The 25,222-nt window shown below is 34.6% G+C and overlaps 1 protein-coding gene across 1 annotated transcript in view; it reads left to right on the plus strand.

Moving 5' to 3' along the window:
- The window catches only part of PROSER1 (proline and serine rich 1), a 29,707-nt gene extending 5,748 nt beyond the window's left edge, over nucleotides 1–23,959 (plus strand). The window contains exons 2-13 of the mRNA XM_051987399.1: nucleotides 2,403–2,468; nucleotides 6,966–7,034; nucleotides 10,443–10,537; nucleotides 11,743–11,836; nucleotides 12,327–12,437; nucleotides 13,547–13,630; nucleotides 14,432–14,510; nucleotides 14,888–14,983; nucleotides 18,905–18,946; nucleotides 19,619–21,389; nucleotides 21,789–21,939; nucleotides 22,387–23,959. Coding sequence (XP_051843359.1) covers nucleotides 2,403–2,468; nucleotides 6,966–7,034; nucleotides 10,443–10,537; nucleotides 11,743–11,836; nucleotides 12,327–12,437; nucleotides 13,547–13,630; nucleotides 14,432–14,510; nucleotides 14,888–14,983; nucleotides 18,905–18,946; nucleotides 19,619–21,389; nucleotides 21,789–21,939; nucleotides 22,387–22,509 — 2,781 coding nt within the window. The 3' untranslated portion in view covers nucleotides 22,510–23,959. The remainder of the gene's footprint in view (nucleotides 1–2,402; nucleotides 2,469–6,965; nucleotides 7,035–10,442; nucleotides 10,538–11,742; nucleotides 11,837–12,326; nucleotides 12,438–13,546; nucleotides 13,631–14,431; nucleotides 14,511–14,887; nucleotides 14,984–18,904; nucleotides 18,947–19,618; nucleotides 21,390–21,788; nucleotides 21,940–22,386) is intronic.
- Nucleotides 23,960–25,222: the final 1,263 nt, after the last annotated feature.

A 25,222-nucleotide genomic window follows, 5' to 3' on the forward strand; every position in this document is an offset into this window, starting at 1 on the left:
CTTTGATTGATTTTTATCACAGCTGATAAATAAAAGTAACAGACTAGGATTCAAATCCAGTCATACAATTCCCAATTTTACTATACCATACTGTCTTAAAACATGAAAATCTAATCTTACATTAATTTAAAAAATAATTTTTCCCCTAATGTGGTAGATACTTTAAAAAAGAATACCCATGTATGTAGGTTTTATATAACATTCCTGTCTATAACTTCATCACAGATATCAAGTTCAGAACCTGAAAATTTCACATACTAAATATACAACATTATTTAATGTTGCTTAGGCATGGAACACTTATAAGTTATATGTTCTGAAAGGCTTTGTAAAAATGCTAAGATGCTTTTTTGGGGGAGGGAAATGTTCAATGCAAGATTTTTTAGGAAATATGGTCTCCCCAAAAGACAGCACAAATTCTTGAAATTGTAATGGATGCTCTCTTTTATATTTGATTCATAAACTTCACAATTAAAAAGAAAAGTGGATTAAAGCTGACCAAGTAGTATACTGTAAATTTTTTAATGAATGTGCAGTAAAAAAAAAAAAAAAAAAGTCCATGGTGTTTTGAAAACTTTGCCTGAAAAGCTACTGATCACAACATTGAAGAATGTAGGAGAATAATAATTTAATTATGTTGTTCTCAGAACTACTCTAGTTCCCTTCCCAACTCCTCAGTTCTTTTTTTTCCCTGAGGCAATTGGGGTTAAGTGACTTATCCAGGGTTACACAGATAGGAAGTGTTAAGTGTTTGAAACTTGATTTGAACTCGGGTCCTCCTGACTTCAGGGCTAGTGCTATATCCACTGCGCCATCTAGCTGTATCCCCAATTCTTTTTAATACTTCTCTTGAGTGACTGAGAATATGACCCATCCCCTTGCTTAGCTAACACTTCCATTTATATCCTTGATTCTTCTACTTCCTATACCTTCCATTTGTATTTTAAGGAAACTTCTGATAATGCAATTATATGTCATTAGAAATAAATATTCGTTTATTTACACTGTTTACTAATGTAGGATAGACTGGTTTTCTAAAAGGTACAAAACAGTCTTACAAACACAACATTTTGTCATTTTAGTGATTGTTAATTCAAAATTCATTTTACCATAACTATTTAAAAGATGATTTCTGGTTTCCTAGTCCACAGAAACCTGTTTTTAAACTCTATGACATTTACCATCTACCATTTTAAAATGGGAATTTACATTCCAAGTTTCAAACAAATGTTTTACAGATCTTCATTCTTAGAATTATAAACTCATATCTTTCTATTTTGATTTGTAAAGGTCATATGATTAGAATTTGAGAGAAGTGTCTACTGATGAAAACTCTGAAATTTTAATTTTAACATAAGGTTCTGGGCTGGCCATTGATGGCAAGCCAAAGAAATAGATATAGAAATAGGAAAGAGCTTTTGTGATGAAATAAGTGGATCACAGCAAGGTGATTCAGCCAAAAATAATTGTATTTTTCCACTCAAAGCTATCAAAAAGTGAAGAGGATTGCTGTAGGAGATGGTGGGTTTCATGCCACTAAAAGTTTTCAGACAAAGGTTTGTTGAACCACAGCTATCAGGGCGGCTATGTTGGGGTATTCCTGTGCACATACCAGCCAGGCCACCAGGTGGTGGACTACAAAAGGCACTGGACCTGGGGCCTAGAAAATTTGAGCACAGATTCTTCACAAGGAGTGGAGCATCCCTAACAAAGAGTGTATTCGACAAGTGTGTTGCTAATTTAATCAAAAAAACTGAAAAGGACAAGGACGTGAGAAGAATGCCTGAATGTGCCCCCCAGATGGATACTAAAAGTGAGATAAATAGTAATGAAACAATAAGAAGAAAAACTAATCCAGACAATATTTACTAGCTGTGTAGCCCTAGCTAATAATTTAATAACTCATTTGCCTCTGTTTCTTCAAGTGTAAAATGAGAAAAAAACAGCAACTATCTCTTAGACTCATTGTGACGATTCAGTGAAAATTATTTGTGAGGGCAGCTAGGTGGCACAATGGATGGAACACCAGCCCTGAAGTCAGGAGGACTTGAGTTCAAATATGACCTCAGACACTTAACAGCTTTTAGCTGTAGTGACCCTGGGCAACTCACTTAATCCCAATTGCCTCAGCCAAAAAAAAAAAAAAAATGCTTTGTTAAAAAAAGAGCTATAAAAAAAAAGAAAATTATTTGTGAAGCATTTTGCAAACTTCAGCGCACTGTATATTAGTTTTTATTACTGATTGTTATATGCCCACCAACTCTAGAGTTCCTATATGGTCCTGTTGCTCAGTGGTACCAAGGCACTCAATGATATTTTACAGGATAGTTTTCATTGATGCTTATTATTTGTGCTATTTACATATTTAACAAAATATTGTATGTGGTTTGTTTTCTTTTTAGGCTGTTTTGACAGAATATAAATTAAAAGCAATTGAATATGTGCATGGATACTTCTCTAGTGAACAGGTACTGTTCTTTGTTTGTTTATTATTGTTTTTAGCATTGCAACTGTTTTCATGACAGTATTGTATGAAAGATACCTTAGGATTGCTGGTTCATTTACAGATGTATTTATTCAAGATATTTAAAATGCGTTCCATCTTGTTGGGAGGTGCCTTAATAGAAGCAGCATGTTTTATAGTATTGAACTTGAACTTCTAGAATAATCACAATAATAGAGATGACTTATATCAGTTCTCATACTTAATCCATTATTTTTAAGCCTAATTATATAGTTTTATCACTTTTATCAGTTTTATTTCTTGAGAGAGATACACAGGTGGCAGATATCTGGAAATAGTGTTTATGTTGGTTAGTTAGAAAGTATTTGTTAAATGAACTGATGCTGAATGAAATAAGCAGGACCAAGAGATCATTATATTCAACAACAATACTATATGATCTATATGATGATCACTTCTGATGGATGTGGCCCTCTTCAACAATGAGATGAACCAAATCAGTTCCACTAGTGCAGGAATGAATTGAACCAGCTAAACCCAGTGAAAGAAATGAGTATGAACCACTTCATAGAATTCCCGATCCCTCTATTTTGGTCCGCCTGCATTTTTGATTTCCTTCACAGGTTAATTGTACACTATTTCAAAGTCCAATTCTTTTTGTATAGCAAAATAACTGTATGGACATGTATACGTATATTGTATTTAACTTATACTTTAACATATTTAATATGTATTGGTCAACCTGCCATCTGGGGGAGGAGGTGGGGAAGAGGGGAAAAATGGGAACAAAAGGTTTTGCAGTTGTTAATGCTGAAAAATTACCCATGCACATATCTTGTAAATAAAAAGCAAAAATAAAAATTAAAAAAAAAAGAAAGTATTTGTTAGTTATTATTCTCAGACCTCTAGTAGAAGTACAAATCTGAAATAGCTTCTGATACACTTAGCAAAGGAAAATTTCTGGGAAGGAGTAGAGAAGTATAGATTTAGTTAAGAAAAAGTATTTCAGTAGTAGTGATGGAGCTCAGCTTATCTAGCATTGCTCAAAATTTCTGATGCGCTCCTTACTTTTGAATTTTAAACCAATGAGAACTCAGGTTTGGGGTGTGTTTTTTTTTTTAATTTTTTATTTTTGGCAGAGATGTTTGGGAAGGTAAGGAAAAAACTGGTTTCAATTTCAAAAAAAAGACTCTAATAATTCTGGGATGACCTTAGATAGTTAATTCTATAATCTTATACCAAACCTTATTGCTTTAATAGGTGTTGCAGTTTCATCTTAGGAGAAAGTCCTTTGCCTTATTTTCTAATCAAACTTTTTTTTAAGTCTTTCAAAAAAGTTTATTACTTTTTATGGTTATAGAGTTTTTAAAAAAGTTCTCTGTTTTTCTTATAGATGTTTTCTGCTTAGCTGTCATCAGATAATTGAGTATTATCTGAGTTTTTTCAGTGTGCTAACATTGGCTGAGTAGTTTACAAGATAGATTTTTATTAAGTTGCTAGGTTATGAAGTATTCTTAATTAGTGAGGTTCCAGAAAACAGCTTTTACTGTATTGACAATGTGACCTTTTAAAAAGGTGTATGTATCCTTACCATCCAAGTGTCTGGGAAAATGCATATTTATGATCTCATTTATATTTGTTCTAAGGAACAAAAAATATTTCACTAATTAGATTTGTTTAAGCTCTTTCCCTTAGTGGCTGCACAAGAAAATGTGATTCAGAGGAACCAGATTGTACTGTAAAATCATATAGATAATTGTCAAATTACGATTAGGACCCAGATTTTTTTTTTTTTTAATACCATTTCTGCATTGCTCCAATTGAACTAGTTATCAATGTATTTGTAGGCTTAAGAAAAGAAAAAGAGGGAGGAGAGTTTAAAATAGGCAATATGATTAGGGTACAAGCATTTATTGAGCACCTATTATTATATAAGGCATTGTGCTAAGTGTTTTATAGATATTATCACATGACCCTGGGAGGTAAGTGGCATTATTATCCTTATCTGTCAGTTGAGGAAACTAAGGCAGATAGAGGTTCAGTAACTTGCTTAATGGCTAAGATATGATCACAGGTCCAGATATAGCTCCAGCATACTATCTCCTGTACCACTCTAGCACTGCCAAGTGATGTTACTGATATTGCACTGAACTTTTTGGATTTAAATTTATTTAAACTATTCTGATTTGATGATGAACCCAGTTTTAACAGTAGAAATGATGTAGAAATAGTCAGAAAACTCATGCAGAAAATATATGTACATATATATATTTTAATAAATTTTTATTGACAGAACCCATGCCAGGGTAATTTTTTACAGCATTATCCCTTGCACTCACTTTTGTTCCGATTTTTCCCCTCCCTCCCTCCACCCCCTTCCCCAGATGGCAAGCAGTCCTTTACATGTTAAATAGATTACAATATATCCTAGATACAATATGTGTGTGCAGAACCAAACAGTTTTCTTGTTGCACAGGGAGAATTGGATTCAGAAGGTAGAAATAACCCGGGAAGAAAAACGAAAATGCAAGCAGTTTATATTCATTTCCCAGTGTTCTTTCTTTGGCTGTAGCTGTTTCTGTCCAGCATTGATCAATTGAAACTGAATTAGCTCTCTTTATTGAAGAGATCCACTTCCATCAGAATACTTCCTCAAACAGTATCGTTGTTGAGGTATATAATGATCTCCTGGTTCTGCTTATTTCACTTAGCATCAGTTCATGTAAGTCTCACCAATCCTCTCTGTATTCATCCTGCTGGTCATTTCTTATAGAACGATAATATTCCATAACATTCATATACCACAATTTACTCAGCCATTCTCCAACTGATGGGCATCCATTCATTTTCCAGCTTCTAGCCATTACAAACAAGGCTGCCACAAACATTTTGGCACATAGAGGTCCCTTTCCCTTCTTTAGTAGAAACACTGCTAGATCAAAGGGTATGCACAGTTTGATAACTTTTTGAGCATAGTTCCAAATTGCTCTCCAGAATGGCTGGATGTGTTCACAATTCCATCAACAATGTATCAGCGTCCCTGTTTTCTCACATCCCCTCCAACATTCCGCATTATCTTTCCCTGTCATTCTAGCCAATCTGACAGGTGTGTAGTGGTATCTCAGAGTTGTCTTAATTTGTATTTCTCTGATTAATAATGATTTGGAGCATATTTTCATATGTCTATAAATAGTTTTAATTTTTTCGTCTGAGAATTGTCGGTTCATATCCTTTGACCATTTATCAATTGGAGAATGGCTTGATTTTTTATAAATTAGAGTCAATTCTCTATATATTTTGGAAATGAGGCCTTTATCAGAACCTTTGACTGTAAAAATGTTTTCCCAGTTTATTGTTTCCCTTCTAATCTTGTCTGCATTTGTTTTGTTTGTACAAAAACTTTTCAATTTGATATAATCAAAATTTTCTATTTTGTGGTCAACAGTGATCTCTAGTTCTTCTTTGGTCATAAATTCCTCCCTCTTCCACAGGTCTGAGAGGTAAACTATCCTATGCTCTTCCAATTTATTTATAATCTCATTCTTTATGCCTAGGTCATGAACCCATTTTGAACTTATCTTGGTGTATGGTGTTAAGTGTGGATTAATGCCTAGTTTCTACCATACGAATTTCCAATTTTCCCAGCAATTTTTGTCAAATAATGTGTTTTTATCCCAAAAGTTGTATCTTTGGGTTTGTCAAACACTATATTGTTAAAGTTATTGACTGTTTTGTCCTTTGAACCTAATTTATTCCATTGATTAACTAGTCTATTTCTTAGCCAATACCAGATGGTTTTAGTAACTGCTGCTTTATAATATAATTTTAGATCTGGTACAGGTAGGCCACCTTCATTTGATTTTTTTTTTCATTAATTCCCTTGAAATTCTTGACCTTTTGTTTTTCCATATGAACTTTGTTGTTATTTTTTCTAGGTCATCAAAGTAGTTTTTTAGGAGTCTGATTGGTATAGTGCTAAATAAATAGATTAGTGTAGGTAGTATTGTCATCTTTATTATATTTGTTCGCCCAATCCAAGAACATTTAATATTTTTCCAGTTGGTTAGATCAGACTTAATTTATGTGGAAAGTGTTTTGTAGTTTTGCTCATAAAGTTTCTGATTTTCCCTTGGCAGATAGATTCCTAAGTATTTTATACAATCAGTAGTTACTTTAAATGGAATTTCTCTTTGTACTCTAACTATTGGGTTTTGTTAATGATATTTAAGAATGCTAATAACTTATGTGGGTTTATTTTGTATCCTGCAACTTTGCTAAAAGTGTGGATTGTTTCTAATAACTTTTTAGTAGAGTCTCTGGGGTTCTCTAAGTATAACATCATGTCATCAGCAAAGAGTGATAATTTGGTTTCCTCATTGCCTATTCTTATTCCTTTAATCTCTTTCTCAACTCTTATTGCCAAAGCTAGCATCAGAAAATATTTTCAAAGATAGTTTATTTTGCTTTTGATCTATATGAGTAAAATTATTCTCTTTTTCAGGTAGTTGAATTGCTGAGATACTTTTCTTGGGCTGAACCCCAGCTGAAAGCAGTGAAAGCATTACAACATGTAAGTATGCACTTTGCTTCTTTTTCTTTTAAAATATATGACTCAAATTTTTTTTTCTGTTAATACTATCTTGCTCAGTTATTCCATTGGTTTTTGAATCAAGCTGGTTTGAAAACTTGTATATTAAGCAAGATAACTTTAAATTTGTTTGATTCTTATTTTTAAAAAACTGGTGATTATTCAGAACAATACAAATTACATTATATACACCTCATGAAATCTTAGAATCATGCCACTATACTTGAAAAGGACACTAATGGTCATCTAGTCCAATACCTTCATTATATAAATGAAGAAACTGAAACTTCAAACAGTACAATAAATTCCCTGATACTCTATAGCTAACAGTGACATGGCTATACTGAAATTGTGCCTCTGATTGTAAGACCAACATATTATCTTCTATCATGTCTCACTCAAGAGTAGGAAAGGAGGAGATGAAAAATATTAGAGTACAGATCAGAACATAGAAATATCAGAATAATGTGGTCATTGGAACATACTACAGACCAAATCAAGTTACTGAACCACTTGGACAGAAAGAGAATAGATGAGGACTTTAGTAAATGAATTACAAGCCTCACCCTAAGGCATAATATAATAGTTCTAGTCATCTTCTAGAATTGTTAATGATAAGTAGAACTCTAATAACTTCATAATTTTCCTTAGGGATAATTTCATTCTTCCATAAGTTGTTGAACCAACAAGGGGAAATTCTATTCTGGACCTGATTTTTTATTGCGGTAGAAATGATGGAAATTCTATTTATAGTTTATGGTATCAAAAGGTTCATAGGAAAGAGATAGTATTCTTTTGCATTAAAATGTACCAAAGATGCTTCTAAATATGAAGAATTAAAGAACAGTTTAAATAAGAATAAAAATTGGATTTATCTGAAGAGACCTGTGTGGATGTACAGGAAGCAAGGCCAAGTAAAAAAATAAATATAAGGGTATGAAGGATATGGTATGATCCTAGAAAAAGAGTCAGGAATGCTCCTGAGTCAATCAAGGGAAGTTAAGAATAATTTAAAGGGGTGTGGGTGTTGTTAGCAAAGGGAGGCTTAAAGAAGGAATAGAATCTTTGCTTGGTATGGGTGGGATGATGATAAATAATAATAAAAATGAAAGAGCTGCTCAATTCTCACTTGAAGCTTTGTGTGTAAAGGAGAATGTACTTTACAGTAAAAATGAGAGATCAAAAATTGCTAACTGACTTGATTTCTAAGACAAGGAAAGATAGTAAAGGCAAACTTTGTTAAGTCACTTGACCCAGGTGAACTATGTCCTCAGATCCTGAGAGAACTGACAGAAGTGATTGCAGAGCCAATTCTTGATGAGCTAAAAGATCATGGAAAATGGAGAGGTATCACAAGTCTGGGGAATCCCAGGTTAAGAATTCTTACTCTTATGTTCCAAATCACTATTGATCAGAGAAGTGCAAATTAAGACAACTCTGAGATATTACTACACCCTGTCATGTTGGATAAGATGACAGGAAAAAATAATGATGAATGTTGGAGGAGATGCAGGAAAACTGGGACACTAATACATTGTTGGTGGAGTTGTGAACGAATCCAGCCATTGGAATTATGCCCCAAAAGTTATCCAATTGTGCATACCCTTTGATCCAGCAGTGCTACTACTGGGCTTTTACCCCAAAGAGATACTAAAAAGGCAAAGGGACCTGTATGTGCCAAAATGTTTGTGGCAGCCCTATTTGTAGTGGCTAGAAACTGGAAAATGAATGGATGCCCATCAATTGGAGAATGGTTGGGTAAATTGTGGCATATGAATGTTATGGAATATTATTGTTCTGTAAGAAATGACCAGCAGGATGAATACAGAGAGGACTGGCGAGACTTACATGAACTCATGATAAGTGAAATGAGCAGAACCAGGAGATCATTATATACCTCAACAACGATACTGTTTGAGGATGTATTCTGATGGAAGTGGATTTCTTCGACAAAGAGAAGATCTAATTCAGTTTCAATTGATCAATGCTGGACAGAAACAGCTACAGCCAAAGAAAGAACACTGGGAAATGAATGTAAATTATTTGCATTTTTGTTTTTCTTCCCAAGTTATTTTTACCTTCTGAATCCAACTCTTCCTGTGCAACAAGAGAATTGTTGGGTTCTGCACACATATATTGTATCTAGGATATACTGCGACAATTTAACATGTATAGGACTTGCCTGCCATCTAGGGGAGGGGGTGGAGGGAGAGAGGGGAAAAGTCGGAACAGAAGTGATTGCAAGAGATAATGTTGTAAAAAAAAAAAAAAAAAAATTACCAGGCATGGGTTCTGTCAATAAAAAGTTATAATTATTTAAAAAAAAAAAAAAGAAAAGAATTCTTACTCTAAAGAATCTGTTGCTGAATGACTCAAATGACTTTCTCTGGGGTTCTCCCTTTGGTTTTCCCTATTATTAAATAATTATGGGACCTATGTATATACTAAATCCTTAAAGTTATTTATGTTAATGTATATAATATGTGATATACGGTATAATGTTAATTGTATTATTGTTATAACACATAATTATAGTAATATATTTAAATCCGTTAACTTCTACTATATCTTGATTTTTATATGTATGTAGAACTATATCTTTAGAGCTCCAGGAAATCTTAGGGATTATTGAAGTTAAACATTTTCACTTGACATTTTTAAAAACTGAGTGTCAGAGAAAAGATTGTTGGTTACAACGTCTGTATATAAAAACAGAAGATAGAGTCTATTCCTCCTTATCCCTATCCCCTTTCTCATTTTACATATAGAAACCAAAGTCTCTCAGTAGTAAAGAGACTGGCTTCCTATCATATACCTAGCTAGTTAAATTGACCCTGGAAATCTAGGTATCTTGACTTATTAATCCAGTAGCTTTCTTTTTAAGCCTGAGTGGTAGGTAAGTTAATCAAGTTAGAATGTAGTTATTGAATTATCTACAAAGCCAGTACTATAATAATATGTTATTTAAGTTTCTGTGTTAATCTGATTTAGCTCTGCAGTTTCAGACATGAAAGACTTGCACCTTTAGAATTTTTTTAAACCTTTGCTTTCCGTAAATATTTTCAACCATGTTTTTGTTACTTTTGGTCATTATTATTTTTAACAGTACTGGCATTTTGATGACGTTGACAGTGATTTTAAACATATCAAAAACAATAAATAGCATGGAGTGGTGAGGGATTGTTATAGAATCAAAGATCTGGAAATGGAAAGAAACTTAGAAGTCATCTAGTCTAGCCCTTTATTTTATGGATGAGGAAACTGACATAATTAGAAGCAGAAGTGACTTGTGTACGCTCATAGTAGTATCTGTGCCACTCTGAGGGGATCAAAGGCAAGAGAATAAATATTGTGACTTGTGTGTTACCTTTTTCTTATTTCTGTTACTAGAAAATGGTGGCTGTCCCTGCAGCAAAAGTGGTCAACATCCTCAACTGTTTCACCTTCAGCAAAGATAAGCTGATTGCCCTTGAACTGTTAGCTTCGTGAGTAATTCTTTGTGTTCGTTCTTTTTTGTTTCAGATGAAAAGATTTCAGTTAGCCTAGTAAGGAAGTTAGTAAATGTTTCTTTCAATAACCATAAATTTTAAATCGTGCTAAATGATGTTTGGCAAGAAAGAATCACATGATTTTATTGTATTTCCTTCTACGAAAAGCCATTGTACTTATTATAGAACTGTTTCTGTATTAAATCCCCAAATTAAGACTACAAGGATAGATTGTGAAATTGGCATTGTTGCTGCTTACTTTTATCAGTTAGTCTGCCCTTTTGAATTCTTAATACTGCATGTCTAGTTTCCTAGAACACTGTGCTAAGACAATATCACTCTATATAGAATAATAAAGAGCTTGTCATCTGGTTCAACCACTTCTTTTTACCGAAGAGGAAATTAAAGACCAGAAAAGTTAAATGGCATGCTCAAAATTGCTCAAGTACATCGCAGGGCCAAGATTCTAGCATTGATTGTCTGACCCCCAATCCTATTTTCTCTCAATTATTTCATTTTGTCTTCTGAAAGATAAGGTTTTTTGGTAAAGAGTAAAAGTCTAAAATTTTGGAGGGTTTGTGATTTCTTTGAGGTCCGTTGTTAAATTTTAGATCTGCCCTTTTGCATTTACTAGGGAAACAACAAAGAACTGTAAGTTCTTTTAAGCTGAATTGTAGGAAAAACATTTTGTAAAAATCGAATGCTATAGAAGAAATAGTAATTAATAGAAATGAATCGTCACCTGTTATTACTTCTTAAAAAACAAAATTTTATTGTTATCTTTTATATTGCCTAAATTTCCCCTGGACCCTTTCCCCTCCTCTCATCCAGAAAGACATCCAGTATAACAAGGGTTCCACATCTGTGCACCTCCCATCTCTGCAGAAGAGTGGGGAGAAAACACTTACTTTATTTTTTTCATTCAGTTGTACAGGTTATATAAACCTACATTTTGTAGTCATAATAAAATAAAGCTCTTTAAGTTGGACTTTTATATAAATGTATACACATGCATATATACATACATACATACACACACACACACACACACACACACTCATATACACATATTCAATCATATTTCTCCCTACTGGCATATGAAAAAGAGTTGTACCTCTATGAAGAAAGATTGTCAGTTCCTATAATGTAGTATATTTAGAGCTTCAGATGACATAAATGAATTAATTTTATTTTCTTGGTAGGAACATTGTTGATGCACAGAATTATCGCCTTATTGAAGATCTTTTTAGGATCAACATGTCTGAAAAGAAGCGGTGTAGGAGAATTCTTGAGCAGGTAGTTTGTTTGAGGTTTTTATTTTAAAAGGTGCATATCTTTTTGGATTTAATTTAGAGTTCCAAGAAGAAATATAAGAGTCTTAAGAATTTCAGACCTACAAGAGATCTGGGAAATCAACTAATCTCCCAGTCTCCTGATTTTACAGGTGACGATTGAGATTCACAAAGAAGAAGGAGTCTCCCCAATATCACAGTCCTGTTGCTTTTATTATTTTTTAGTGATTATGAGAAGAAAAAATAAATAACTAAATAAATGTTTCTACAGTAGAATCCTAGATATCATCTTGTAGCTATCTTTAATGCTCTGTTCTCTTAATAATGAGACATTGTTATCTCATCTCCTTCCATTCTTTTGGGAACTTGAATTATTATGCCATTTATTAATGAGTTCATCTAAATGTTGGTTTTCATATATTAAGGTATTAGCTGTTTCATGAAGTGAGAGTTTCCAGGATCTCATTTTTATGTTCCTTTTGGCTTTATTTCAGGCTTTAAAGGGAGGTTGTAAAGCTCCTCATGCCATGATATCTTCTTGTGGAATGATTCCTGGCAACCCATATCCTAAAGGGAAACCCAGTCAGATAAATGGAACTTTCCCAGTAAGCAAACTATAATTATATGCTGCTCTTGTAAAGAACAAGTTTAAATAATTAAAATTTGTAAAAGACGTATGTTGGGGAAAAATGAGTACATGAAGAAAATTCTGTTGTGTCATCAGAATTGCAAGTTCATTATTAATGTATTATTTAATAATCTTAGTAGTTTAGAATTTGTGATAATTCAGACCTAGAATTAACTGGTTTCCTCACTCTTTTCTCCCAGTCCTCTGTTTTTTCATAGATCTTAGAAACTAATTATTGTTTTTCAGTCATCTCAGTTATGACTGACTTTGCATGATCCCATTTGGAATTTTCTTGACAAAGAAAATAGAGTGATTTGCCCTTCCTTTCTGCAGCTCCATTTTCCATGAAATTGAGACAAAGAGGATTGAATGACTTCCCCTCCCAGTCACAGCTAGGAAGAGTCTGAGGCCAGATAACTAATAGTATCTTTAAAATATATATTTCAGCAGCCATTTTCTGATGCATAAAATAATTTTAAATTGCAGAGAGCACTAATAATGGGAGTAAATTAGAGAAGATTTCTTGGGAGTAAGTAAGCTCTTAGCAGAGCCATGAAGGATTGGCTACAATTCAGATCAATGTTGAGAAACTTATATTGGCTGCTACAACAGCTATTGAATACTATGTCCTAGAGAAGCTGTATGTAATTTTTTGATTGAAAGAAGATCTACAGTTAAATCAGAGATCCTCAAGTATTTAAGAAAAATGAACTTTCCTTTTAGTTAAATGAAGCTGTATTTAGAAACCAGTCTTAAAATTGATAAAATGGACTTATGATTCTCATTCTATAGAAAAAAGTGAACTCCCCAGAGCTTAAAGGTGATTTGTTGATGATCACATAATATCAGTGCTGAGATTCAGATCCAGTGCCCTGATTCTAAATCTAGTGTTCTTTGTAGGTGAGATCAGAAAAGTTCTTTGTAATCATACCAGTATTCTGGCTTCTAGGTCAGTGTCAGATCTTCTGACTTCCAACCCAATATTGTTTTTCTATTACTATACTATTATACTACCTTTATTATACTACTATCCTACCTTCTTCATATAGAATTTTATAATTTTGAATAACTAATTTTCTTTTTTAGGGATTCCCTATCAAAAAAGATGGAGAAGATTGTACAAACGAGGGCAAAGGAATAGCTGCACGAATACTTGGCCCATGTAAACCAGTATGTATAGAAAATAAAATATAATTACATAATCTTGAGATACAAGGACACCATTGTCAAAAATTCATTAATTAGCTGTGAAAAATATCATGGGTACTGGATACTAATTTTATTTTTTGCATCTGAGTATCAGCTTGTAATTTTTTATTTTTATTTTTTAAGAATATTTTGGGTTTTTTTGTTATCTTTTTTCCCAAATATGTCCCTCATTCTTCTCCCCAGAAGCTCTTTCCTTCTAGTAATTTAAAAAAAAAAAAAAAAAGGGAGCTAGAAACAGGCATTCCATTTATCTCCACTAACCAGCACATTTGTGGAGTTAAACCAAAAGCCTCCTTTGTCAAGAAAAGAAGACTCTTCTCTTTTGGGAGGGGAAGGTGGTAAGGTGGGAATCTGATTTGATCAGTATTGCACTTTTCTTTCCCTTCTATTTACATTGTTGTAATCATTGTATATATTGCCTTGCTGGCTCTGTCATAGGACTTTTTCCAAGAACTGTAAAAAGCATTATGGAACTACCATATCTTCAGCAACTTAATGGTTAAGAGGATGACACAGGGTATTTTACATTTTAAAAATCACTAAATTAAGTGATTTATTTGAAGATAAGCGAATGAAATGACTGAAATCTACACTGTTAATTCTGGGTAGGCATCATCACTACTGGGACAGAGAAAAGTATCTTACAAAAGATATCTGGAATGCATGCTGGGAGGCTTTCAGTTTTTTGAACAGATTTTTCACTGTAATGCATATTTGATTTTCTATTGCTCTTATTACTGAACTTATTTTATCTTTATCCAGGCTCCTGCAACATATAATCCACATAAACCTGTTCCATATCCTATACCCCCCTGCCGACCTCATGCAACTATTGCACCAAGTAAGATATTTGATTCTAACTTAATTTTTGTGTATATACTGTTTTATTTGTTAAGTATTTAATTTATCAAGTTCACTTATAGTATGTATTCTTAAAAATTACCAGAAATGTAACAAAGTGAGTTTTTTCTTGCATCAGCTACTATATTTTACCATACCAAATTGAAGCAGTTGTTTATTTTAAACTGTTGATATTTTTTCAATTATCAAAATAATATAAGTCCTATCAGCTCTGATAGGTAGATAGATTTAGATTTATCTTTCTATATCAGTGAACACTACTGGAAATGACTCAAATTATATTTTCAGTAACATTAAATAAATAACATCGTTATGTATTTTGAAACAAATCTTTTTCCTTATGTGTTTATGTTTTAGGTGCTTATAACAATGCGGGTTTGGTACCACTGGCTAATGTCATAGCTCCAGGAGTCCCACCTCCACCTCCATATACCCCTAACCCAGTGGCAACAGGTAATGGAGTCTTATTTAAAACAAAACAAAACAAAACAAAAAAAAAACCTTAACATTAGATCATTTCTTTTATCCACAGAATTATTTTTGATAATGTACAGTTGGAAATTGTAGCCTTATGATTTGAGGTGCTTTAAAACAGGTTACCCCCAATTCCTGAAACAGTTTAATCGTCCACAATTACTCTTTTGGTAAATCAGAAGATTGATGAGAATATAATGGTGCTGAGATGGAAGCATAATGTGAAGAATTAAAAAGTGACATGGAAAAGTGATTACTAAGTATCAGCATAACTTTAATAAGAATAGTTGATATCAGATTAATCTCATATCTAAATTGGGCAGGGTTATCAGTCTAATAGATGAGGAATGTTGAAGTAAGTGCTAAGGATTTCACCAGAGCATCTGAAGCTTCTAATGCTGCCCCTTTGGATAAGAGGAAGTGATAGAGGATAGAGCAGAGGTGTTAACACTCATTGCCTGGAGCCTGACCAGCAAAATTTAAAAACATCATGGGGAAATGTGAAACAACATAAATACAGATAAGGTAAATTAATGGTTTTCTAAGTCAATGTGCCACCAGCACAGATTCCTTTCTATTTGAGTTTGACACCATTGGGCTTGAAGTATAGTTCTTTGGAGGTGGGAAGAGTGGAATGATAAATGTGTTTGTCAGTTTATAGTAAGATCTATAGTAGCATGCTGCCAGGTATCTGTCCTTGGCCCTTTGATGTTCAACATTTTTATCAGTGACTTATATGAAGCTATAGATAACATTTGTCAGATGTGCAGGTGATAGAAATCTATAGCTTATGTTCAATATCATAATTCAAATGACTTAGTGATGAAAAAAATCTATTGAGATGAAGTTTCATAGGAATGAATTTAATGTCCCATACTTAATTATAGAGTTTTTGTGAGGTTTTTTTTTTTTTTTTTTAAACTGATGGTGTGATTGGATCATATGAAAAAGACTTCAAGTCCATTATAAATTTTTGTGATTTAAAAATTCCTAAGAGCAACTCAGTTTCAATTGATCAATGATGGACAGAAAAAGCTACACCCAAAGAAAGAACACTGGGAAATGAATGTAAACTGTTTGCATTTTTGTTTTTCTTCCCTGGTTATTTCTACCTTCTGAGTCCAATTCTCCCTGTGCAACAAGAGAACTGTTCGGTTCTGCACATGTATATTGTATCTAGGATATACTGTGACATATTTAATGTGTATAGGTTTGCTTGCCATCTGGGGGAGGGAGTGGAGGGACGGAGGGGAAAAATCGGAACAGAAGTGGGTGCAAGGGATGATAATGTAAAAAATTACCCTGGCATGGATTCTGTCAATAAAAAGTTATTAAAAATAATAATAATAAAATCCCCAAGAGCTAATGTAGTCTTAGTCTGAGTGTGGCAGGTGCTTTCCAAAAAAATTTGGACATCTCTTTGCCATGCCATAAACTTGAGTTAGAAAGGATTTGAGAAGTCATTTTTCCATAATGCACAATAAGAAGGGGACTGTATTGGAGCAGTGATAAAAAAGATTCACTTGCAATAAGCAGCCAGACTGCTGAATGATTACTGAGAAATGTACAGGCCTAAGAATGTGCAGAGGCTCAGGGGCCATAGCAGAGAGTCTCTTCCCTCAATTCTGGGTCACTGAGAACAAAATAAAAATGATTACTGATCAAACTGATCTTGCCAAGGAAGTTTGAACAAACTTCACTACCATCTAGTGGACGTGATGAGATCTGCAAAGTCCTCAGAGACCACAACCATATTATTTTATAGACGAGGAAGCTAAGGCATTGAGGAGTTGTTACCTACCCAGGGTAACACAGCTAATAAGATTTTGAAATGGATATGAATAAATATATGAATGGGAAAAGCATGTATTCATTAAGTACTTACATATAGACACTGGGGATACAAATTCCTGCTCTCCAGAAACTCACATTCTTATAGGAGAGAGAACACATATGGAAAGTGTCAACTGTAGGTCAGATGCAAAGGTCCCATGATCCTTGAGTGCTGCTACAAACTTGTAATGTCATTTCCACTTATAAAATCTTTTTTTTTTTAAACCTTTTAAAACAATTTTTATTTTATGTAGCAAGAAAAACCTTTCACAGTAATTATAATTATTGTTCATATTCATATGATTGTTATTATGTAATCTAATGCATTAAACAAATATTTTCAAAATTAATGAACCATATGAATAAAACAAGTATTTCCATGTTATAGCATAATAAAAAGATGACTGCACATGCAACTGCAAATCTATTGTATACAATTTGTTTCTTTTTAAACATATAAAAAAGTTAATCATATAACTTTCTTTTTTTCTTCCCTCCCCACCAAGATGGCTACAAATTTGACACAAATGTCTAGATACAGTTATAGATGAGCCTTTATAATAGTCATAATGACTAAGTCACTTAATGTTGTTCTTAAAACAATATTACTGTTACTGTATACAATATTCTCTTGGTTCTGATCATTTGTTTTTTGTTTTTGTTTTTGTTTTTAATTTAATTTTATTTAATAATAACTTTGTATTGACAGAATCCATGCCAGGATAATTTTTACACAGCATTATCCCTTGCAATCACTTATGTTTCGTTTTTTTCCCCTCCCTCTCTCCTCCCCCCCCCCCAAGATGGCAAGCAGTCCTATATATGTTAAATATGTTGCAGTATATCCTAGATACAATATTTGCAGAACCGAACAGTTCTCCCGCTGCACAGGGAGAATTGGATTCAGAAGGTAAAAATAACTCGGGAAGAAAATCAAAAATCAAATAGTTCACATTCATTTCCCAGTATTCCTTCTTTGGGTGTAGCTGTTTCTGTCCATCATTTATCCAATGAAACTCAGTTAAGTCTCTTTGTCAGAGAAATCTACTTCCATCAGAATACATCCTCATACAATATCGTTGTCGAAGTGTATAATGATCTCCTGGTTCTGCTCATCTCACTTAGCATCAGTCCATGTAGGTCTCTCCAAGCCTCTCTGTATTCATCCTGCTGGTCATTCCTTACAGAGCAATAATATTCCATAACATTCATATACCACAATTTACCCAGCGATTCTCCAATTGATGGGCATCCATTCATTTTCCAGTTTCCACTTATAAAATCTTGACGAAGTTTCTGATGTTGAAACATGACAATGTCAGAGACTTTAATAGTAAGAATTTTCTTTTCTAGGTTTTCAGTTTTAACCCAGTTCTTCCTGACTCCTCCGTATAAAATAGCCTTCAGAGTCACTTCTCCAATATTTTTGTTCAGTTTCATTTTGTTTTAATAATGACAGATAATATGGACACATGTACATTGAAGGTACTTGTGATAGGAATATTGGTTTTTATAAGTTAACTTCCACTGACTCAGCATCAAGAAAAGGAATTGGGTTAGGGAGAGAGGGAGTATCCCTAACCTCCTAAGAAATTAGGGTCCTATATTTAGAGCTACAAGGGACATTAAATTAGCCCGTCCCAGAAAACTTTAAGTCGTTTCCACCTGGACTTTTAGGACCCTGTACAATTTTGGAAGTGAAGAATCAAGATGATGTGTTAAACAGTGGATTCTAAATGATAATTCTCTTTCATTTAGTATTAATTCTGAAATATATTCTTCTGTCTATTAATAAGGGGCCTGGTCCTTTGTGGATTGAGAACTCTGAATATGGTATAGTAAGTCTACAGCACTATGAATATTGCAGCCTAGATGTCTCTTGTTCTCCCTTCTTTCTCTGAGAATCTGAAGTTCCCTTGTTATGAGATAATGGAGTGGCTTCCCTAAGGAACAATGAATAAATAGACCCTCTTATACATACATGACTCTTGTCTCTAATCAACTGGGAAAAATAGTTCTAGTTCTGTAGGACCTTAAAATCATTTTATATATTTTTTTCCTCCACAGAAAATGAGGAACTTTCTAATCCATCAAAACCTCAAAATCCAAGTAAGTGTCAGATTTACTAAAAGGATAACTACTATGTTTTTTCCTATTGTATCCCATTAATTTTTATTCACTAATGAGAAGCAGTATGATGTGGTGGCTAGAGCCCTGACCTTGAAACAGGAAGACCTGAGATCAAGGCCTGCCCATGCTACTATAAATAAGTAACTTAATCTCTTAATGCCCCCCAAGCAATTCTTGAGACAGAAGAATTATTGATCTTCTTAGTGGAGATAGTTTCTATTCTCACAGATTCTTTTTCACATGGAATTCGAACTCCCAGACCCACTGCTCAAGGATATCCCTCTTCCCAAAAATATTAATAAGCTTACAAAGAATTATTCTCATAAGAACTCTGATGGATCATCCCTGGTTTTTACAGTAATTGATGAAAGGTGCTCAGGGAGATGAAATGATTTGAGCAAGGTTCCATATCTACCAGATTTCAGAGCTGTGACTTGAGCCCAAGGTTCCCACTTCAGCACTCCAGTGTATTTCCGACTGTACTTTGTTGCCTCTCTGTAATTATAATATATTAAAGATTGTGTGTGTGAGAGAGAGAGAGAGAGAGATTTTTGTATTCATGTGCAAAAAAAATTTCACCCATTTTACATTTTAAAAAAATTTCTTTTAAAAAAAAATGTTAATTTTACTTGTTTTTTTATTTCTTTACAGCATTTTCTTCACACTCAAATCAGCTTTTTTCTCCTCATTGTTCCAATCCTTCAACACCTGTTGCTACTCCAGTCCCTACTCCCTCTCCAGTGAAGGCAGCAAATCATCCATCAGCACCAGCAACGCCAGTCATTTCTGGGATGAACTCATCTACTCCTGTCCTTCCTGTGTTCCCAGGACAGGCCTCTGCTGCAAACCATACACCTCAGTCATCAAATCTGACATCAACTGTCATCAAAACCATTTCCCTACCCACTGTCCCTGTTACATCTGTACTTAGCACCACATCGGCCCCTATCCCCACAGTTTTTTCTGGTTTGACTCCTATGTCAGGTCTTGCAACTGCTCCTCCTCCTGCCCCACAGGGGTCTGCTCCACCCTGTGTCCCTCCTGTTCCCAATGAAGCATTTGCTTCTGCTTCTGCTCCTGCTCCTGCTCCTGCTCCTTTTAACAGCCTCCCTTTTCCTGCTACTTCTACATCTGTTTCTACTAATAACCTTAATCCTGCTCCATTGTCATCAGTTTTTGCAGGGCTTCCTTTGTCCTTAACACCCACTCCCCAAGTGGTATCCAGCCCAGCTCCCTCTGTAATTGCTGGTGGTCCTGCTACCAGTCTTCCTGGGCTGAATAATCCGATTCTGTCCGTCTTAAAAGGATTTCTGACATCAAATGATACAACTTCAATCAACTCTTCTGCTTTGGCGTCATTATCTTCTCTCACTAATCAAAACTCTGATACTCCCACTCCATCCGTTAACAAGTGCTATACACCATCAGCTACGCCTACTCCCCAAAGGTCTGCCACTCCAGGCATGGCCATATTCCCAGGTCTTTCCTCTCCTTCCGTGGCCAACCCAAGTTCCACTCCCCCTTCCTTGCCAGCACAATCTTCTTTAGTCACTTCCTCGTCATCATCAATAGCACTCCCAGTTAGTGGTGGTTCCTCAACTTCTCTTTTGCATGGCCCCCACCCAGGTAATCCCGAACTGCAGATCCCAGCTACCCCTGTGGTCACAAGCATTCCTGTCATGGTAAAAACTGAGCCTACAAGCCCTACTCCTTCAGCTTTCAAAGGCCCATCCCATCCTGCTAATCCGACTCATAGCACTTTAGGCCTATCAGCAGCATTAGGTCGGGCATTTACTTCAGCAGCAGCGTCAGTGCCAGTTAGTTTATCCACTTGCCTTAATCCAACTTTATCAGGCCTTTCCTCCTTGAGTGCTCCCCTAAATGGTTCTACACCTCTTTCTTTGACCCCTCATGGTTCCTCCACACCAATTGCTCCTGTGTTTACTGCTCTTCCTCCTTTCACTTCTTTGACCAATAACTTTCCTCTTGCTGGCAACCCAGCACTTAATCCTTCTGTCTCTCTCCCAGGGTCATTAATAGCCACTCCCTCTACAACTGCCTCCTCCACATCGGTCCCTCATCCCACTTCTACTGCAGCTGTGATCTCAGGCCTTACAGCCTCCGCCCCTGTTTCAGCAGCACCTTTTCCCCTCAACTTATCTACAGCTGTTCCATCCCTTTTCTCTGTTCCACAAGGGCCTCTACCATCTTCAAACCCATCTTACCATGGCTTCCCTGTCTCCAACACTCCAACAGTTACTCCTGCACTCCCTTCCTTCCCGGGGTTCCAAGCATCATCTACAGTAGCAGCAGCTGCACCATTGCCAGCAGCTGCTACAGCTCCATCACCAGCTCCGGTCTTGCCAGGATTTGCATCTGCATTTAGTTCCAATTTCAACTCTGCACTTGTGGCACAAGCTGGGTATGTTTTTACTTCTGAAATTACATTAATAGTCTTCATTTTTAATCTTGTGTGTACCCTTAAGAAACTGTATGCAATTTACTGTATTAGGTGAAAGTGAAAATCGAATAATGGCATTCATTTTTGTGAGCTTGTAGTATATTGTAAATCATCAAAAATGGTTTCCAAATAACCATCTTGAAGCAAAGTTGGCATGAATATAGGGAATGTAGATGCATTTGCAATTTCACAATTGCAAACTTGGTGATTAGATCTCAGTGTTTTGGTTTGTCAGATTTAGAAAAATCAGGAAGTATGGAAGGTTTAAATATTTCTATGAAATATATTTGATATTTGTAGGAAATCCAGCTTGTAACTATTTAGTCTTTTGCATGAACTTTTCCTAATTGGCCATCACAGATTGTCGTCTGGACTTCAAGCAGCTGGAAATTCTGTTTTTCCTGGACTTTTGTCACTCCCAGGAATACCTGGATTTTCCCAGAACCCTTCACAATCTTCATTGCAGGAACTGCAGCACAATGCAGCTGCACAGTCGGCTCTTTTACAGCAGGTAAACCACTCACACTTCTAAAGTACTTTAGAATCATGACAGATTATTGCCAAATATAAAGTTTTAACATTTAGTAGTAAAAACTATTTTTCTGTGTTTATCACCACCACTCTTTTGCCTAAACTATAAATGAACTTATTCCCCAAATCTTCAAATCATATTGCCTTTCTTAAAATGGTGCCTTAGTGTTGGCTATGTTGACTCAATTATTTTTCTTTTTCTATGGTTTCTATATTTTTTGTTTTTTTAAAAACATCTGGGTCAGTAAACTAGCAATTTTTTTATGAAACTGACACATTTTTAAAAAAATTTTAAGCAGTTAAATAAAGTTGTCTCAGCTAAACACTTGTCTTCCTTCCAGTACTAATACTGTAATTGTATTATTTACTTCAATTAACAATTATAACTAGAACAGCTTCTTAAATTTGCTCTTACTTTTTGTTTTAGGTACATTCAGCTTCAGCTTTGGAGAGCTATCCTACTCAGCCTGATGGATTTCCTAGTTATCCTTCAGCACCTGGAACCCCATTTTCACTGCAGACTGGACTTTCCCAAAGTGGGTGGCAGTGAATATAAATTTTAAATCATTTTTTGTTTTGTTTTGTTTTCTCCCTCCTATGGAAGAAGACCAAAATGATTTCCTAGTTATCCTTCAGCACCTGGAACCCCATTTTCACTGCAGACTGGACTTTCCCAAAGTGGGTGGCAGTGAATATAAATTTTAAATCATTTTTTGTTTTGTTTTGTTTTCTCCCTCCTATGGAAGAAGACCAAAATTGTTTAAGGACTGTGGTGAACACCCTGGCGAAAAAAGAAGTTGGGGAGAAGTCAGAAAATGAGAATCAGGATTACTTTGGGGAAATTGGAGTGTTTCAGAGAATTAAATTGTAGCTTCAATTTTTCTTTATAGCAGTTTTAAGTATGGACATTTTCCCATGTAAATAGGACTAACAAATCATATGGGAAACAATATTACAAAAGTGTTCTGTATTTATCAGCTCCCATGCTATGAAATTTTGGTATGTGTGATCTGTATAGAAAGAATGATAAAGAGGAGATTGGATTCTTTACAACCGAATACAGCCTTAAATCTTCCTGTGATTTCGCTTGACATCATGTAATAGTTGTGCCTAGGGATTAAAGGTTGCATGTGGCCCTTAGGGTTTTCCCTTAGTATGCATGAGTAGTTCCTATTAGTATCAATAGGAACTCAGAGTGTATACATGAAGGGGACTTAAGACTCCTTCCTGATACCTTTCCTTCCCCATTCTTTTCCCTGCCCCAATAGTTTTTAAATACTAATATGAAATGTCTTGCACATACTGCTGAACTGAACTGAAGAATATATTTTGGACAAGGAAAAACTAGAAAAATGGTGCTTACTCTGGTCATTAGAATGACTATTTCAGGTATTTTGAGTAAAATTATACTTCTAGGCATGCTTTCTTACAGAAATACATCTGAATCTGTAATAATTTGCCTTCAGGATATATTTCTTAACAATAGAGGTGACAGCATTTGTACAAATAATAACAATTGACTGGTATGTAGGCCATCTCTCTTGTTTGTTGTACTGGAAATCTTTGGTGAATGTTTACAATCATGGGATTTAGTATTTCTCTTTGAAAGACATCATGCTTAAATACTGAAAAAATGATATGGCAGCATATAGAAAAGATTTGCTTTGTTAGTGAAATGCAGTGTGCACTCTATTTTGTACCTGTGGTAGTGTAACACATGATTGAAAATCATTTGTTTAAGAAAGCTCTCTCTCTACCAGATTTTAGAGAGACTGGTTTCCAATCTTGTGATTACAAGTGTGAACTATAGAAAATCTACTGTAGAACATTTCAGCACCTAGAGGTTTTACTTTTTTAAAGATGGTCTTGGATGGAAGATGTTGCTAATGTATTTTCCTTTAAACAGGGGAACAAACTTTTTAAGCCTATTAATAAAAATATTCCTGTATGATTAGTTTTTAACACAATTTTTAAAATAAAGTTTACAGACATGGTACAAAGTTTTAGTGATTACTTTTTTCTAGTTTAATAAATACTTGAATAAATGTTTGGATATTTACATGGACTGGGTAAGTGAAACTGTTTTATACTATATGTTAGATGGTCTATTAAAATCACTATATAATATTCTGAATAATGTGTTCCTATCTGAATTGAATTTATACTTCTAAGTTCATACTATTGAGCATAAATTTAAGTAATTACCTAAGTATAAAAATGAAATCATTAAATTTTGAACAAAAGAAGGGTGTGCTATGTCTGAAGTTATTCACCTTTTAGACGCAAGAATATGAAACCATAGTTATATATATTATTTAACAAGACTGAGGTAAAGGTGGAAAACTTCTTTTCAATCCCATCTTTTTTCACTTACTTTAGTTTCATAATTGTTTCATTTAAAAACACATTGCCAAACACATAATTGTAGTAGCATACATTTGTATAGCATTTTAGAAAATTATTTAATGTCATCTTTAAAACAACCCTATGAGGAAGTGTTGTAATCACTTGATAAATTTTGGAAATTGAGGTACATAAAGATTTTGTTTTAGCTAAAGTCATATGACTAGGAAATCCATTTTGACATATTTGGTTTAAAGTCACATGTCTAGTAAATATATCTTGGTGTTTATTAGTTCTCCCTCTGTCTTTCATTGGCTTGAGCTATTTAGGTGTAGGATTACTGGGCCCAGAAAGTATAGAAAGTCTATTGTGAGTTCTCTGAATGAAAAGTTCATTCAACTTTCTTCTTAATCATTTTTCTTTTACCTTCTAAAGTCCCAGAGTTGTTGTCTCTCCCGCCCTCAGCTCTTTTACTTAGTCTCTTTTGCTAAGAAAAAAGAAAGGTGGATAAGGTCTATATGTCGCAAAAGGTAAAAGAAACCATTTGGAATTTTGCTGTAGGTGTTCCCTATGATCATTTTAAAGGTCATCTTCAGTCATATCACTAATTCCTCCCAGATTACCTTTGTGACTGCTCTTCTGTCTCTTTGGAAGATCACTTTTAGTCCTGCCTCACTATGTGATGGAAGTGCTATCTTAGGCCCTCTTCTATATATTCTTGTATGATAATTTCATCAGCTCCCATAGGCTCAATTATCTATACAGATGACTCCAAATTTAAATATCCAGTCTTAGTCTGCTGCACTTCTGTTCTTCATCACCAGCTAACTATTAGAAATTCCCAACTGGGTATCCTGTGAGCATTGAAAATCAACTTGTCAGAAACCATCGATTATTTCTGTAGAGGATACCACTATCCT

The sequence above is a fragment of the Antechinus flavipes genome, chromosome 3, assembly GCF_016432865.1.
Source record: "Antechinus flavipes isolate AdamAnt ecotype Samford, QLD, Australia chromosome 3, AdamAnt_v2, whole genome shotgun sequence".
In the NCBI taxonomy this organism is placed as follows: Eukaryota; Metazoa; Chordata; class Mammalia; order Dasyuromorphia; family Dasyuridae; genus Antechinus; species Antechinus flavipes.